Source organism: Miniopterus natalensis, chromosome 1, assembly GCF_054644295.1.
Source record: "Miniopterus natalensis isolate mMinNat1 chromosome 1, mMinNat1.hap1, whole genome shotgun sequence".
In the NCBI taxonomy this organism is placed as follows: domain Eukaryota; kingdom Metazoa; phylum Chordata; class Mammalia; order Chiroptera; family Miniopteridae; genus Miniopterus; species Miniopterus natalensis.
In genome coordinates, this window is record NC_142081.1 from 2,204,818 (window position 1) to 2,219,605 (window position 14,788).

The window sequence follows — 14,788 nt, forward strand, 5'->3', positions numbered from 1 at the left end:
AACTAGAGGAAAGGGACATACTTCGTGGAGAGGAAATCTGGAACCATCAGACCGTGCTGCACACAGGAGTGCTGGGCTCCTGAGGCTGAGGCCGAAGCTGCAGCCACTCCCAACTCCCTTCCTTCTCAGGTCACCAGGAGGCCGTCTTCTCCCTTTACTGCCTTTGGGGAAGAAAGATGCTCATAATCCTAAGATGTAAGGATCCTGCTAAGGACAAAGTGGCCCCAGGCCTCACACACTCTCCATTGGCTCTGTTCAACTTGCTGGTGAAGGCAAAAACTTGGATTCTCAGTCACTGCCTTAAACTGAGTCTTAAATACAGTACAATGCGAGGTTTTACTGAGAAAAAGTGAATTTTTAATTATCTTGTGAATCTACTTAGAAAAACACACAAGCAAGGTTCACAACTATAAATTTAAACCTTTTGCACTAAAAAAAACACACGAAACAACAAACACAAAACCACAGGCATGAACTGTAAACCTGTATTAATTATCAACTAGTCTTAAGGTTAATTCTTGGTAGTAGTTCAGTTACTTTCCTCCTTGGCAATTTTAACGTTTTAGCACCAATGGCCTCCCACAGAGGCACTGGGACAACTCTGGCAGCCAGGGCAGGGAGGTGCTTCCGTGTGCTACCCCACGCTCGCGGCCCGCTCATACCCACATGGGGCACATGGAGATGAGGTCACACGCCGACCTTCAGGGCAATGCAAATAAGACAGAGGGCACACGTGTCACACATCTTTAATGTAGTGCATTCGTAGAAAAGAGGCCAGCTTTCGCTCCCAGGCGTGCTCTCGTCCTTATATTTTAATATCATGATTTAGAAGATGCAGACGTTATTGCCTAAGTATTACCCTATACATTCCCATCAGTGTTCAGGAAAACTTTAGACTGCTACTTTAATTTACACCATAATTACTGCGTTACAGCTTTAGCTCATTGGCAATTTTGGAAGCAATATTTTTGAAAGCTATGGATGTCCCTGATATCCGCTTGAACCGGACCCCATTCAGAGACAGTCTTGGCAGCTTGCACACCTCCATCTCCCACTGCACGAGGTTTTCCGCGTGCCCGTCGCCGTGGACACAGAAGAGTAGGAAGCGCTCTCTCTGTTCATAGTCGCAGTTATTGGCGTCCAGCACTTTGCGGATTTCCCGCATCATGTCATTGGGATCCATGGAACTAGTGGTTTTCATGCTCCAGGTAAAGCGCAGGGAACGAGGTTTTGCTTCTTTGTTTTCATCCTTTTGCTCAGCAGATACGTTGCGACTGAAATGCACAGTGGCAGGTTTATTTTTATTTGCACGGGACAGCCTACCCTTTCTTTTCTAGCTAGTGCCCGGTTGACTCTCCACACAGCAAGAGAACCGACCCCCACATTTTCCTGCACAGGCTCACGTGGTTATCTGCTCCTTTTCTAAGAAGAACTCATCTGTTTGCTCCCCCCCAAAACTATAAGCCACACATGCAGAAAATCTACCTGGCTGTGAAACCTCACCGGTCATGTGCTTACTAAAATTAACAAGATAATTTGTTAAATCAGGCAAAGTAGAAAGAGAGCCGAGCATGCATCCAAGAGCTCAGCTCTGCCCTCCAGGCTGAGTGCAGGCGGCAAGGAGCCACCAGGGCCTCTCACAGGCCCAGCCCCGCTCAGCTCCTGTGATGTTTCTTTTTAACTTATCACAGCTTGCACTGTAACTACTACTTTGGATAACTGGTGATTCAACAGTTTAAAACTGCTTTCCCACCCGGCCAGGCGTGGCTCAGCGGTTGAGCATCGACCTAGGATCCAGGAGATGGAGGTTCGATTCCCAGTCAGGGCACATGCCCAGGTTGCGGGCTTAATCCCCAGTTGGGGGCGAGCAGGAGGCAGCTGATCAATGATGGCTCTTTCTCATCACTGATGTTTCAACTCTCTCTCCCTCTCCCTCCCTCTCTCTGAAATCAATAAAGGTATATTTAAAAAACAAAAACAAAACACTGCTTTCCCTGCAAAAGGCTCCAGAGGCTGAGCACATAGCCACTCTTTCAATCCCCTCCACCCACCTCAGTATTTTTTCTATTTTAATGTCTAGCTTCAGTTTAAAAAAATTCTTAGGTGACATTATCTTACCACTGAAATAAAAAAGTGAAGTGTTAAGGCTTATTTGTTGCTGAGTACTAAAGTGACCTGTTTGAATGCAAACTATGGATTCACAAATACAAGCTGTGGTCCCCAGGCAGGTTTCTCTTGGGAACCCCAAGAACAGACCTCTACTACCTTACTGTTCCAAGGAACTTAATCATTACTGACACAGACCGTTACTTACATGCTTCTGTATGTATACCTGGATGGTGAATACCTAACACTCTTGTGCATTAAAAACATCCAGTATAGGATATTAAATACACTTAATCTTATGGCAAATATATCAGAGCTGAGGGTAGGCCACAGAATTTACTGTGCATACAGTTCTCCCTGTTGCCAACCTGCCAGGAGAATATTCCATTGGAGTCACATCCACCAAAATTGATTGGAAGCTTCCTATGTATAAAATGCTGTGTTGGATACTAAAAAGGTTATAAAAATGAGCAAAAGCTCTCAAACTAATTTGGGATTAGGAGAGAAAAGACTGCCTCATAAGGAAACAGCAGTGACACAGGAAAGGCACAGGCAGTCACTAGACTAGGGTCCCAGGAGAGGGACCCGGCCCACCTCCTGGGAGGAGTGCCAGGAAACGAGGGCAGGATAAGGAGGAGATGCTTCCTGGAGGGGGTGGCATCTGGGAAGAGCTCTGAAGAGCCGATGGGTTTCACCAATACTGAGGAGGTGAGGGAAGCATTTCCGTGTCGAGCAGAGGGAGTGTCAGCAGAGGCCAGGAGGCTGGAAGGCACAGGGTATTTGGAGCTGATGTGATCAAGTGTACAGACTGACTGACCGGGGGCACAGTGCTCCCATGCTGTTGTTACCACACCAGGAGGCAGGGCCTATCACGGACTGGGGAGCACGCTCTGGACGACTAGAGCCTGCTCCAGGCTGGAATGGGCGGGCCTGGGGTAGACTGCTGCCTGGCTCTTACCCCAATATTCTGCCTCAACCGGGGGTGGGTGGCTGCTGAGGCCATATAGGGCCTTGCATGGACATGGTCAGGCAATGGGGCCACTGCAGGTTTTCATTCAGAAAAGTCACATGACCAGAGCTGTGCTTTAGAAAGACAGGAAGGGGGCCGATGGGCCAACGAGGACCTGAAACAGCAAATGGCAACCACCAGAAAGGGCACAGAGGGTACCAATCACGGAGATGGAGTTCTAGGCCCAGCTCTCTTGCCCCACACCTGAGCAATGACAGCTACACAACATGTAAAAGCAAAACACTCGACTACATAATCCTCCTTCTAAAGATCTAACCTGAAATATGTGAACATTCTACTCACTGCTTTCATTACTTGAGACCAGAACTATGTGAGGGGTCACTGAGGTATCGGGAGTGCTCCCACCAACTTCCAGACCTAAGTTCCGGTCGTTAGGGCAAGACAGGGGGCACTGTATTTTAACGCCCATACGCCAAGGTGAAGCCCAGGTCAGTTGGGACCAGGTGGCAGCACTCTGGCGCCCTCCTGTGGTCCTGGAGGGCAACGCAGCTCTGGCCCAGGTCCACCGCCAGGGGACAGCAGTGGCATTTGTGCTTCCCAACCACACAGTGCGGACCCACCAAGCAACCCACAGGGCAGCAGGAAACAGCACTGCCTCTGCCACAGTTTTCAATATAAAATATATTAAAAAAATAATTTCCCTCACCTGGAGCCCTCATATCTCCCGTTCCTCTCATATTCGGTCGGAAGCCTCAACGAACAGAACGCAGAAGCAGAGAAGTGGGAGAGAGAAAAGAGGTCTTACACAGCAGCACACGACGCGCAAGACAAACACAACACCGCAAAAACAACAAACCCAAAGTCACCAGTGAGCTTAGGGCTCTTTCAGTGGTGAGCCAGCCAGCGCTCCACCTCTCCAGGCATCTACAGGCCAAGCAGGTGGCAGGCTGCACACCTGCTTCCCAGATGCGACAGGTATCCTGCCCTGCTCTGCCCTGCCCTGGCAGCAGAGCACTCATGGCCTTTGACTGGAGCTATGCTGACCAATCACTCCCCAAAATATAATGGGTTTCCATGAAAGGGAAAATGGATTTATCAGTTGAATTCTACATTCAAATGCAATTTTTTTCCCCCAAGGAAAAACCTGGCAACTGGGACAATCAATTCAAAACCACCACGGAGTGGACTTTCCCTCAGGAAGAAAGCAGTCTTCCCAGTTTTTGAAAAAGAACTCACATTAACCAAGTCTCTCAGGGAACCACTGGTTTCATCACCAGAAACCATAGCCCAGACTTCTGGTGAGCGGAGAGGCACAGGCACAGTGCAGCTTCAATGGCAGATTTTCTGCCTCAGACGTTTGTGGGTTTTTTCTGAGCAAAGTTAATCTTTTTAAATTTTTTTTATATTTTTAAATTTTATTTTTGTTTAAAATACTATAGATGTCCCTTTTCTCCCCAATGACCTGTTCTCAGATGTGTGTATTCCAAGATAGTGAGCAACACTATTGGTCTCTCGACTGTCAGCATAAAAAAATAGTCATCTTGCCTGGCAGGTGTGGCTCAGTGGTTGAGCACTGACCTAGGATCCAGGAGATTGTGGTTCGATTCCCGGTCAGGGCCCAGGCCAGGGTTTTGGGCTCAATCCCCAGCAGGGGGCGTGCAGGAGGCAGCCGATCAATGACTCTCATCATTGATATCTCTACTCTCTCTGATATCAATAAAAACATATATATTTTTTAAAAAGTTATCTTGTCCTGGATGGTGTGGCTCAGTGACTATATCATCGTCCCGCACACTGAAGGGTTGTAGGTTCAATTCCTAGTCAAGGGCACATACCTGGGTTGCAGGCTCGATCCCCATCTCTCCCCCTCCTTCCCTCCCTCCCACTCTCTCTGAAAATGGAAAAAATATCCTCAGGTGAGGATTAACAAAACAAAAACAAACAAACAACTCCTGGCCCCAACGCTCAGTTGACTGGGCACCAAAAGGATGAGGGTTTGATTCCCAGTCAAGGGCAAGTACCTGGGTTAATGGGTTTGGTCTCCAGTTGGGGTGCATATGAGAGGCAACCGATCTATGTTTCTCTCTGACATCAACGTTTCTCTCTCTTCCCCTCTCCCTTTCTCTCACTCTTAAATCAATAAATTCTCTGGGTGAAGATTAAATTAAAAATAAAGTCATCTGGTAGGAACAGCATTTACTAAAGCGCTTTAATTAAAAACGAGATGTGCTTTCGTCAGTGGCTGGTGGGAAGTGGCTTTCATATATACTACTACTTACTTTTCAACTCTGAAAACATTACAACATTTCTGCTATGCAGCTTCCCAAGCCCAGACCTAGTAGGCTGTAAGTTTGAATTTTATCACAATACTAGCTCATTCCCTTCCACTTCAGAGCCTTTTGCTAATTCAACCCTCTGTGAAATGAAAATGAACACAATCACCACTTACCTTTGCCCACCCATGAAATGTACATCAGTGTTACTGCACATCTCATTCCTCAAACAGAAGCATGCTAAGTGTTATTAGTATGAAGACAGAATTATTTGGATGCTAAATAATTCTACCGAAGAAAGAAAATGCACAGAGCATGCGTAGGCCTCTTGTTACATGGGTGCCACATCCCTTTAAAAATGCCTGAAAGAGTTAATCTATTTCTTTCCAGTTTCCTTTCAAAGAAATAAGTATTTAGTTCTCAGCAGGAAGTTTAGTTTAAAAAAAAAAACACAACAACAACAAAAAATAAGGCTAGAAAGCCAAACCTGATGTTAATTGCAGGAGCCAATTTGGGGTGAGGATTGGAAAAAAAAAAAAGTGTATATATAAATCCTACCTTTTGATAAACCTGAATGACATGTTTCTAAAAGAAATTAAGCCAAAAAAAAAAAAAAAATTACTTGCACAAATAAAATATAAAATCCAGTCAGTTATAAAGAGAAACAACAAATAAAACAGGGCTCCTTCTCTGTCCAATGAACAATGAAAAATGAAACAGTGATATATGTTGAAAAAGCAAAATTATTACAGATAATTGAGTATGTGATCTTTTAATTATAAATATATCTGTACTTGTAAACAGAAACTTAGCAGTGAACACTGACATTAGCTGTAATGAATTTTTTTAAGGCTCTTCACATGGATATGTTTTATGATCATAAAGTCAACATCCTGTTTTAAATAAATGACTTAAGGCATTTGCAATGAACTAGTAATAAGACAACATTTCTCAATTTTCTACAGAGTATCTTATGAACAAAAATTTCATGTTCTTATACAGAAACATTAGAAATTTCATTATAAAATGTTTAACCATTAAGAGAATCATTACTTCAGGAAGATGATTTAAACATTAACAGTAGTTATGAAAAAAATAAGTTATTAGGGTTTAAAATGAAGCAAGCTTTTCAGTTTTAGATACTGAAGTGAGTGAAAATTACATGACGATATAACAGTAGGCGATGCATTCTTATGTTTTAGTAATGAACTGAATTTTTAAAAAGTGCTTTGGTTGTTAAAAATTTTTAAGAAGATGCTTAGGGTGCACTGGACATTTCACACTAAGGGTCAGGCTGGTGTGGCCATGTTGTCAGCGTTCCTGAGCACGTGTAGCCTGGGCTTGTCAAACTACCTCTAATGCCCAGTTCTGTGACTGAACACAGGAGGCACGTGTATGTATCTGCTGACTGAATGAATAAATCCCTGGATTTTTTTTTCTAACTCGGGTAACTTTGGCATTGCTTGAGATAGTGACCAATTAAAAAAAGTTTCTAACTACTCTAGGTAACCACCAACCACTTCATAATCAGATCAAAAGTGGTACACAGCAGGAAGAGAAGATCATGCATTGAAAATATTTTTTAAATAATTAAGCACTACATAAAGGCAGTATTACTCAAAAAATTGTTTTAGCTGAAGGTTGATTAAAAAGTCTTTAAAAAAGATACTTTCATTTCCAAGTTTTCTACATGACGAAAGGCAGTGTTATTGGTTAAGGACCATAGGACTGCTTCTCAACTTTTCCTCTCATGAACCCCTGAGTTATAAAGAGCAGGAAGCTGCGGTCTGAGATCCTGCCTCGCTCCTGCTGACTGCACAGGGCCTCAGAGGTGGCAGGGCCCACAGCTCTCCCAAACAACAGGGCATCCAGGGCAGAGCAGGGTGCAGAGAGCAGGTGTGCTGGCGCCGGCTCTCTGCCCACCACGTCAGGGCAGGTCTCCTTTGCAGTTCTAAGTGCAAACACCCAAACTTTTCAGGCACCAGAACGGCAGTGCTACAGTTACAGCTGGGGAGGACCAGAGGCTGACAGGACTAAGGCAGCAAGGACTGACTGTCTTTAAGAATGAATTGGCTACAGCTGAAGTATAGCACCAAGGAGACTACAGACCTCAGCCTGCAAACTTTCAAACAGAAGATGACCTTTCTGGAAAATGTGGGGGTGGAACTGTAAAATAAGATGACCCCCTAGATTTTTAAACAAGAAACCTTAACCTCCAATTCTGATTCAGATACATGAAATAAATTTAATTAGAAAATGCCTACAACAGTCCCTTTACAGTTTTCTGTAGGGAGCACAACGTAGTGGCTTCAAGAGATCCGGCTCAGCACTTTTTTGCTGTAGGGTCTTAACCAGGTGCCTTAATCTCTCTGAACCTCTCCGTTTCTTCTATAAAATCGGGTAATATCTACTTCACAGGGTAGACTGTGGAGATTGAGTGTTTGAGAATGTGTGTACATACACTTAGTGCACAGCAAGCATTCAATAAATGGTAGCAGATACTATTTTTATCAATGATAGTACATATATTAAGATGAAAAAGAAAAAAAAAGGAGCACAAAGGAGACAAATAAATTCAAGGGTTTTAATGATGAGTCTACTAGAGGGCTACCAAGCTGACTGCTGTGACCAGCACTCAGCCAGACCTCACTGCTGCATGTGTATTCCATGCTCAAAGGGCAAAACACCAAGTGATACGAAGCAGAGTCAGGACGGTGAACAAGCAAGTGAATGATACCCAGGCTCCACATCCTACCATCCAAGTTTCAGAGACAGATTCCATTTCAACCTAGTCCCCAAGGAAGGAGCTGGGGGACAGGGCAGCCTGGGATGACATGGAAAGGAAGAAGTGAATTACTCTGGGGAGGGGGGGGGCAGCAGGCTCTTCTTGGATGGAACTCCAAATCTGGCAAGACCTTTTAAGGCATCTGCTCTTCTGCCCAGTCTGGAGCGAGGTGTCTCAGCAAAGGGGCCGAGAAGAGAGTAATAGGTAGACCTTTTGACTGCTCTTACCTCTGGTCAATGCTACTGGATGTCAGAAGTCCTGCCTAATCTAGTACTCAATGTCCCGTCAACAGATCATCTGGGGAAACAGTGTAATGTGACTCATCTAACTTTTAGATGATTGATCTAATTTATAAAACTATGGGAGGAATCAAGGAGACTGAAAAAGTGGTACAGTACTTAGCTTACAGGTTAAATACAAAGATGGCGTGAAACTAAGCAGCAAGCTAATGGGCCAGAGGGAGTGCAGAGACAGGAGGAGGCGTCAACCACTCTAGACTCTGAGAGGATCCACTGTTGTGCTGAGTGAGACACAGGATGAACAGGAGGGTCTGAAACAGGCAAACCTGCAGGACACTCAGACACACTAATCCAGAGCAAGGTGCACTCTCAGTTTCTCTGGGCATCCTGGACATGCAGGGATCTCAGCTGTCCTGGGCAAGATTCTGGATAAAGGTGCCTTTGGCTATTTGCTAATGGTACAAAGTGGATCTTTTCTTTTTCCTCTGGAAGCAGCCAATATTTCTAGGCTTTTGCAACCTCTAGCTAGATAATGGAAATAAAATTTAAATACTTCAAGGGCACCATAGAGATTTCCAGAGATTCCCAAGGCTCCAAATGACAGCCTACTGGACACATGAAGATTTTATACACAACCAGATACTAGTTTCTTTCTGAGAAGAAACCAGGATTTTATCTCCATAACTCTATTTCAGAAAGTTGCCTTGTTCTCACTATAACTCACTGAGACCGAGAGCACAATTTCAAGATTCCTCAGTGACAATGAGATGAGAGAAGAGGAAGTGTGTCTTCCTCAATGGCCGCTCACGGGGCGCCAGCCCATCTACCCTGGTCTGGGGCCCTGCTCTGCCGTAGAGACCATCCATGCAGACAAATGTGTGATGCAAAGAAATAGCAACTAAAGACACCCCCACCCCCCAAAACTTTTACCAGGATATCTCTCCTAAAAGATTTTAAAGTCTAGTTAGATACATAAACCAGAAAAACATGAGCTAAAGACAAAATGAACCGCAGCCAGTAGTGGCTTCACACATAGAGAAGACAGGTCTCTTTTTGCTCCAAACCACCAGTTCCACCTGGCACTTACCTCCTTGTGAGTTTTGAGGTTAGTTTACTGAAAAGATTAGTGGAGCCTCGGCTTCGAGTCTGTGACAATGGCGTGGCTTCATGCGACAGGCTGGGTGAGGCGGGTGGGCCGTTATACGTGGCAGTCCGCCGCTCCCGGGGCTGGCCATGGAAAGTGCTACGACTGGCAGTGCCTCTTGGGAAGCGGATTCGATCCGGGGTGGCCGCACTGCTAATACTGTGTGTGGATGCGACTGGAGTTCTCTGATCAGGAATAGTGCTACGAAGTCAGAAAATACAGATCTTTACATTTTTGTTTATCAAATCTGGCTTTGTGGCAAACATGGCACACAAAAATTACAGTCACAATATACCTTTTATCTAGAGTGGAGAAAACCAGTTTTAATAAATCCAGACCCAAAGAGTATTTCACAGGTCTTAGGAGCAAAATAAGTTAAATGGGAAAGGGGACCAGCGGAATCACATATAATGGAACAAAGCCTTGTGAACTTTAAAAGAACAGCAGACCTATTTTCAGGACAAGATAATGCAGGGAAATTCTAGGACATAGAATGGCTTGAAACTCAAGCTTTTTTCCTTTGCTTCCCTCTCAAATGGCTCACATGCAGAGAACCTTGCCGATATAAAGGAAAGAGAGGCTACACAGGTGAAACTGAAGAACAGGCAACTGAAAGTTTTGGAAGCACACAAATGGCATAAATACTGTAAAGCTCCACATGCTGATAGCAGCCTGCAGAGGAGGGGAACTCTCATCCCCTCTGTACTATGCAAAGGCACGAAGACAAACGGATGACCGAGGACACCACGAGGGAGGATGTGCGGAACTAAAACCACACATACGAGGAACACTGTGGATAACCACAAGGAAACTTTGGACTATAAAACCCACCCATGAAATTAAGCAGTAGTGGGCACACGTTAGCTAGGAGGGATATGCATTTTTCTTACACAGCCCCGACGTTATCGCCTCCACTGTCTACTGGAGCTATTGCCATCTTGGGGTGACCAGAGGCCGACATGGACATTGACGCCTAATGTCTCAGCCGACAGGTGGAAGGTGTGGTACAAACCGAGGCAGGGCTAGCTGCGTTAGCCAACATTTATGCCAGGCTGGGAGGGGGCTTGGGTTCAGGCAGAGGCAGAAACAACAGGATGGTGGACCAGTGACAAAAAGAGCAACCTGGGGTTTAAAGCACTCACCTTCCTCCCCAAACCATCTCATTTCTGTCAAAATACAAAATCTTAGACTTGTTTTGCGGATTGTGGAGCAACTGCTAATTTGTAGCTGCTTTTTTAAGCAATAATTTTAAAAGTGTTATCAGCTTTAAAGAAAAGAAAATATCTTACATGTTTGGCTATTTACGCCAGAGGGACAATATCTTCTGAGCTGTGTATAAAATAAAACCTACCCTAAAAGTCTCCATGCAAACTGAAGTGGTCACGTCAATCTAGAGCACAAACACACTGTGCTCCCGATCTGTTCCCAGAGCAGTGACTAGTAAAATGAAGGAGACTAGTAAGATCACGAGCCTAGTAACTAGTTATTAAATAGAGCTGAAAATCTTCCTACTCAATGGACATTCACTTCATAAACAAGCCAAAATTCCTTAGGGGTCAAGGGGCTCCCCTTTTCAAGGTGGAACTAAATGAGAGAGCAAATGAGCCGTTTACAGAGAGAGAGGCAGAAGTGGCCGCACGCCTGCAGTGGCACCTGGCACACACAGCTGTCCTTAATCCCAGCTCATCCAGTGTGTCCTTGGAATACCCAAGGGACAGTTTCTTTCCTTTAAGGACAATCAGGATGTATAATTCTGGCTATACTCTTTCAGGGTCTTTCTGCAGAAATACTTTCAGGAACTGCTGGTTCTTTCCCTCCTGCCCCACCCTCCAGAGCAGCCAGAGCAGCTGTGGCATCTTGTGGGTGTCAACCTCCGAATAGCGGCTTCAGCCAGCCCCACCCACCTCTCCGATCCCTTCACAGGCAGGGTCTGAGCGCAGAGCCTTGTCTGTCACAGGTCCATTCCAGTTTTCACTGGTACCCTGGCCTTCGCCCACACACCCTCCAACCTGTCCACCACACAGCTGAGCTGCCAAAAATACAAACCCAACCTTGTCACTCATAACCTTTCAAAATCACAGTCTTCAGGATGAAGTTCAAACACCTTGCCCTGGCACCCAAGTCGCATCCTTAAGCACCCACAGCCTAGGCCCTGCCATCTCTCCAGGCTCTACCTTCTGCATCACCTCCCAGAACTCGATTCTCTGGCCCTCTTGGCAACATGCAGTCCCTTGGTCATGCATTATCAGGTCGAAGAACTTGTGCAGAAACTGTTCTCTGTGCCTGGAGGTGGGCATCTTTCTATTTTCATTCCATTCTGTGCAGCTGGTGAGCACACCTGCTGTTCTGCACCCGTTTCTCAGTGACTCTTCCTGCTTAAGTGCCCTGAAAGGCAAGGCCTGCACTCCCACCTGTGTCCCGTGTCAGCAGAGAGCCTTGGCTACAGCAGGTGCTAAGTGTTCTCCTAACTGAAAAGGGAAGTTAATGAAACGAGCATTGGAATTTTGAAAGTCTCAGTATGAGGGGGGCGGGTCTTTACAATAAACCGCTTAATAAGACCTGCTTGTCCCTGAATTTTTGTTTGAGAATTCTGCCCTCTGACTTGGGAGAGTGGCTCTACCATAGTCCTAGAACTACTGGAAACAAATGCCTTAGAAACAAAAATAGATCTGGTTTTGTGTTTTTGTCACTCAGCACTCACTCTTTCTCTGTGGCAACAACACTTGAATCCTGCTCTGCGGGGGAAGGCTCCCGGGCCCTATATGTTGCTGACTCTACCCCAGACTTTCCCAGCCTTCCTGGCCAGTGACAGGGTTAGAGCCAAACCAATGGGGATAGAGGACACACCCCTAGGCTCCTGTTTGAGCAGAGCTGAGTGTGGGAAGATAGTCTGATACTGCCGGGCCCAACCAGGGACCGAGGACAGGAATCAGAACAGAACAAGGAGCTGTGCCCTGACTCCTGTCCCTGAATTTTCAAGTTGCAGGGACTCACAGATGACCTGTTTCATTAAAGCTTGTTCACCTGAAACATACCTGGCTTGTTCCCAATACATACAGACAGACATATACATATATACATATAATTTTATTTTAACAAGTTAAGATAAATACAACTCTTTCTGCTCTATTGTCTGTTCAGGACAAGGCAAGGGGCAACACACTTTATCCCTTCTGCCAGCTGCTGACACTCCCTTGTCCAAACTGGCAGCTGGATCAATGGATGCATTAAGGAAAGCAGGGCAAGAAGGGGAGGTAGGGGTTGTTTGGCTTCTTCCCTGGGGAATTATAAATGGTCCAAAGGCTCTGGGGAAGGACAGGGCTTTGAGTGAGATACTGAGCAAAAGCTGCTGGATCTATTCCCCACAAGGCACACTGCCACTGGTTGAACAGTGCATGCAAGGTCTACAAGGCATGTAAGCAAGGCAGGAGTCTGGATAGACACCTTGCAGCAAAACAGAAGCTTGATGAAGTTAGAGATCTTCCTAAAAAGGAATTGTAAATGGATATTTTCATGAAAAATTATTAAATTTTTTGACATACTAATCTTAAAGGCAAATAGTGAATTATTTTTTAGAAATTTAATCCACGTTGCACCACAAAGCAAGCAACAAAACAGATGAGTTGCAGGCTCAATCCCTGGCACCCATCAGGCACGTGTGGGAGGCAGCCAATCCATGTGTCTCTCTCACACTGATGTTTCTCTCCCCACCCCCCTCTCTGCAAAACAATGGGGGGAAAAAATCCTCAAGGATTAAAAAAACAAAAAACAAAACCAAAAAATCATCATCCCATGCTCAAAGTAGAATGCTAAAGACAGCTAAAGAAGAGCTTGTCTAAGATTATATTTAATCTTCCGTACAGTTTTTATCAGCCATAATCATTCTCATGTTGGAATTCTGTATAAACGTTCACACATATAAGAAAACAGTCAAACATATTCAAGGCTAAAAAGAGAACTTAATGTCCTTTTAGAAGTTAGCACAGACCCAGGCATCGTGAGCTCACTGGTATTTTGTCAAGGACTAAGATGTCTATGGGACAGGAAGAAGCATCCCTCGGTCTAAGAAGTCACCTGTCCACAGAGAAGGCTCAGTGCATCTAATTGATGACTCATGCATCTACTTTAAGGGTGAGAAAGTTGCCACATTTACTGCCTTAAGTGGAAATCCGCTTTCAATTCATTTGTAAGATAGAAAGAAAATCCAGTTATTATTAAAATTATGGGCCCCGTCTCGTGTGGTTTGGCGCTGAGGCTCTGTTTGGTTAAAGGTAAAGACAACACCTTGAGAAGCAAAGTGTTGTGATGACTGATGCTATTAGAAGCAATGAGGCCCAGTCAGGACAAGAAGTAGTCGGCCCCAACAAGGACGGTACCTGCAGGTAAAACATAGTCAGGCGATGATGTCTCCAAAAAAAATCTGAGAATTCTTAAAACTATTTCCAAGGAGTGAACTGAATCACTATAGGAAAGGGGAAACAGAAGAGCATGTGCACAAACATAAAAAGGGGGGAGACAGATCCTGATCTTAACAGCCTCTTTAAACAGTGGCTGTACCTCAGAAAATTAATTGTACATTTTAAAGTTCAAAAGGAATCTGATAAATAGCTCAACAACTTCAAGAACTCATGAAAAGAGAGGGTCATGAAACATTTTTATAGCTCTGTAGACTAAAATATATATTAGAAGCTTCTAAGTGTTTTATTGATATCTTCTATTAAATACTCTGAACTAGAAGAAATTTATAGATTTGAGAATGTAACTGTAATAAAAAAAAATTTACCAGGACAACTATTTAATAAATATATCAATCAGTATTTGTAAGCTGTCTAGCCCAGTTGCCATATAAGTCATTACTAGTTTTTAATCATAAGGAAAGAGACAATGTTAAAACAAGCACACACATAGGAATCAGCAAAGAGAATACTGGAATGTAAGTATTTCTAGAAATTCAGTGAATAATTTACATAACCTTACATAACAAGCTTTTACCTTCATATCAATTCAAATTTAAGTGGTCTGTGGAAGAGGGAATGATATAAAGCATAGTCTGGTCTTAAGGATGGAGGAGAAAAGAACAACTTTACTTAGGCTGTCACAGAAGTTAGTGATCCAACGTTTCATGTGATTAATGAGATCTACAGGAAAGAGAAAGCTTACGGTGCCATTTCAGAAAGTAAATGGAAGAAAAAAAAGAACCAATTTTGATGCTGGACCTGGGAATGACCAAACAGTGCTCAAGTGAAGAGGTCGGGGACGACCAGTGACGCA

General features: G+C 44.4%; 1 protein-coding gene across 6 annotated transcripts in view; it reads right to left on the reverse strand.

Moving 5' to 3' along the window:
* Positions 1 to 730: 730 nt before the first annotated feature.
* The window catches only part of MARK3 (microtubule affinity regulating kinase 3), an 81,810-nt gene continuing 67,752 nt past the window's right edge, over positions 731 to 14,788 (reverse strand). For 2 of the 6 annotated variants that reach the window (XM_087817987.1, XM_087817966.1), the window contains exons 15-18: positions 9,461 to 9,718; positions 5,908 to 5,934; positions 3,783 to 3,827; positions 731 to 1,274 (exon numbers count right to left, since the gene is read on the reverse strand). In XM_087817987.1, coding sequence (XP_087674113.1) covers positions 929 to 1,274; positions 3,783 to 3,827; positions 5,908 to 5,934; positions 9,461 to 9,718 — 676 coding nt within the window. In that variant the 3' untranslated portion in view covers positions 731 to 928. The remainder of the gene's footprint in view (positions 1,275 to 3,782; positions 3,828 to 5,907; positions 5,935 to 9,460; positions 9,719 to 14,788) is intronic. The other 4 variants (XM_087818007.1, XM_087817977.1, XM_087818015.1 and 1 more) reach the window with 2 other exon arrangements.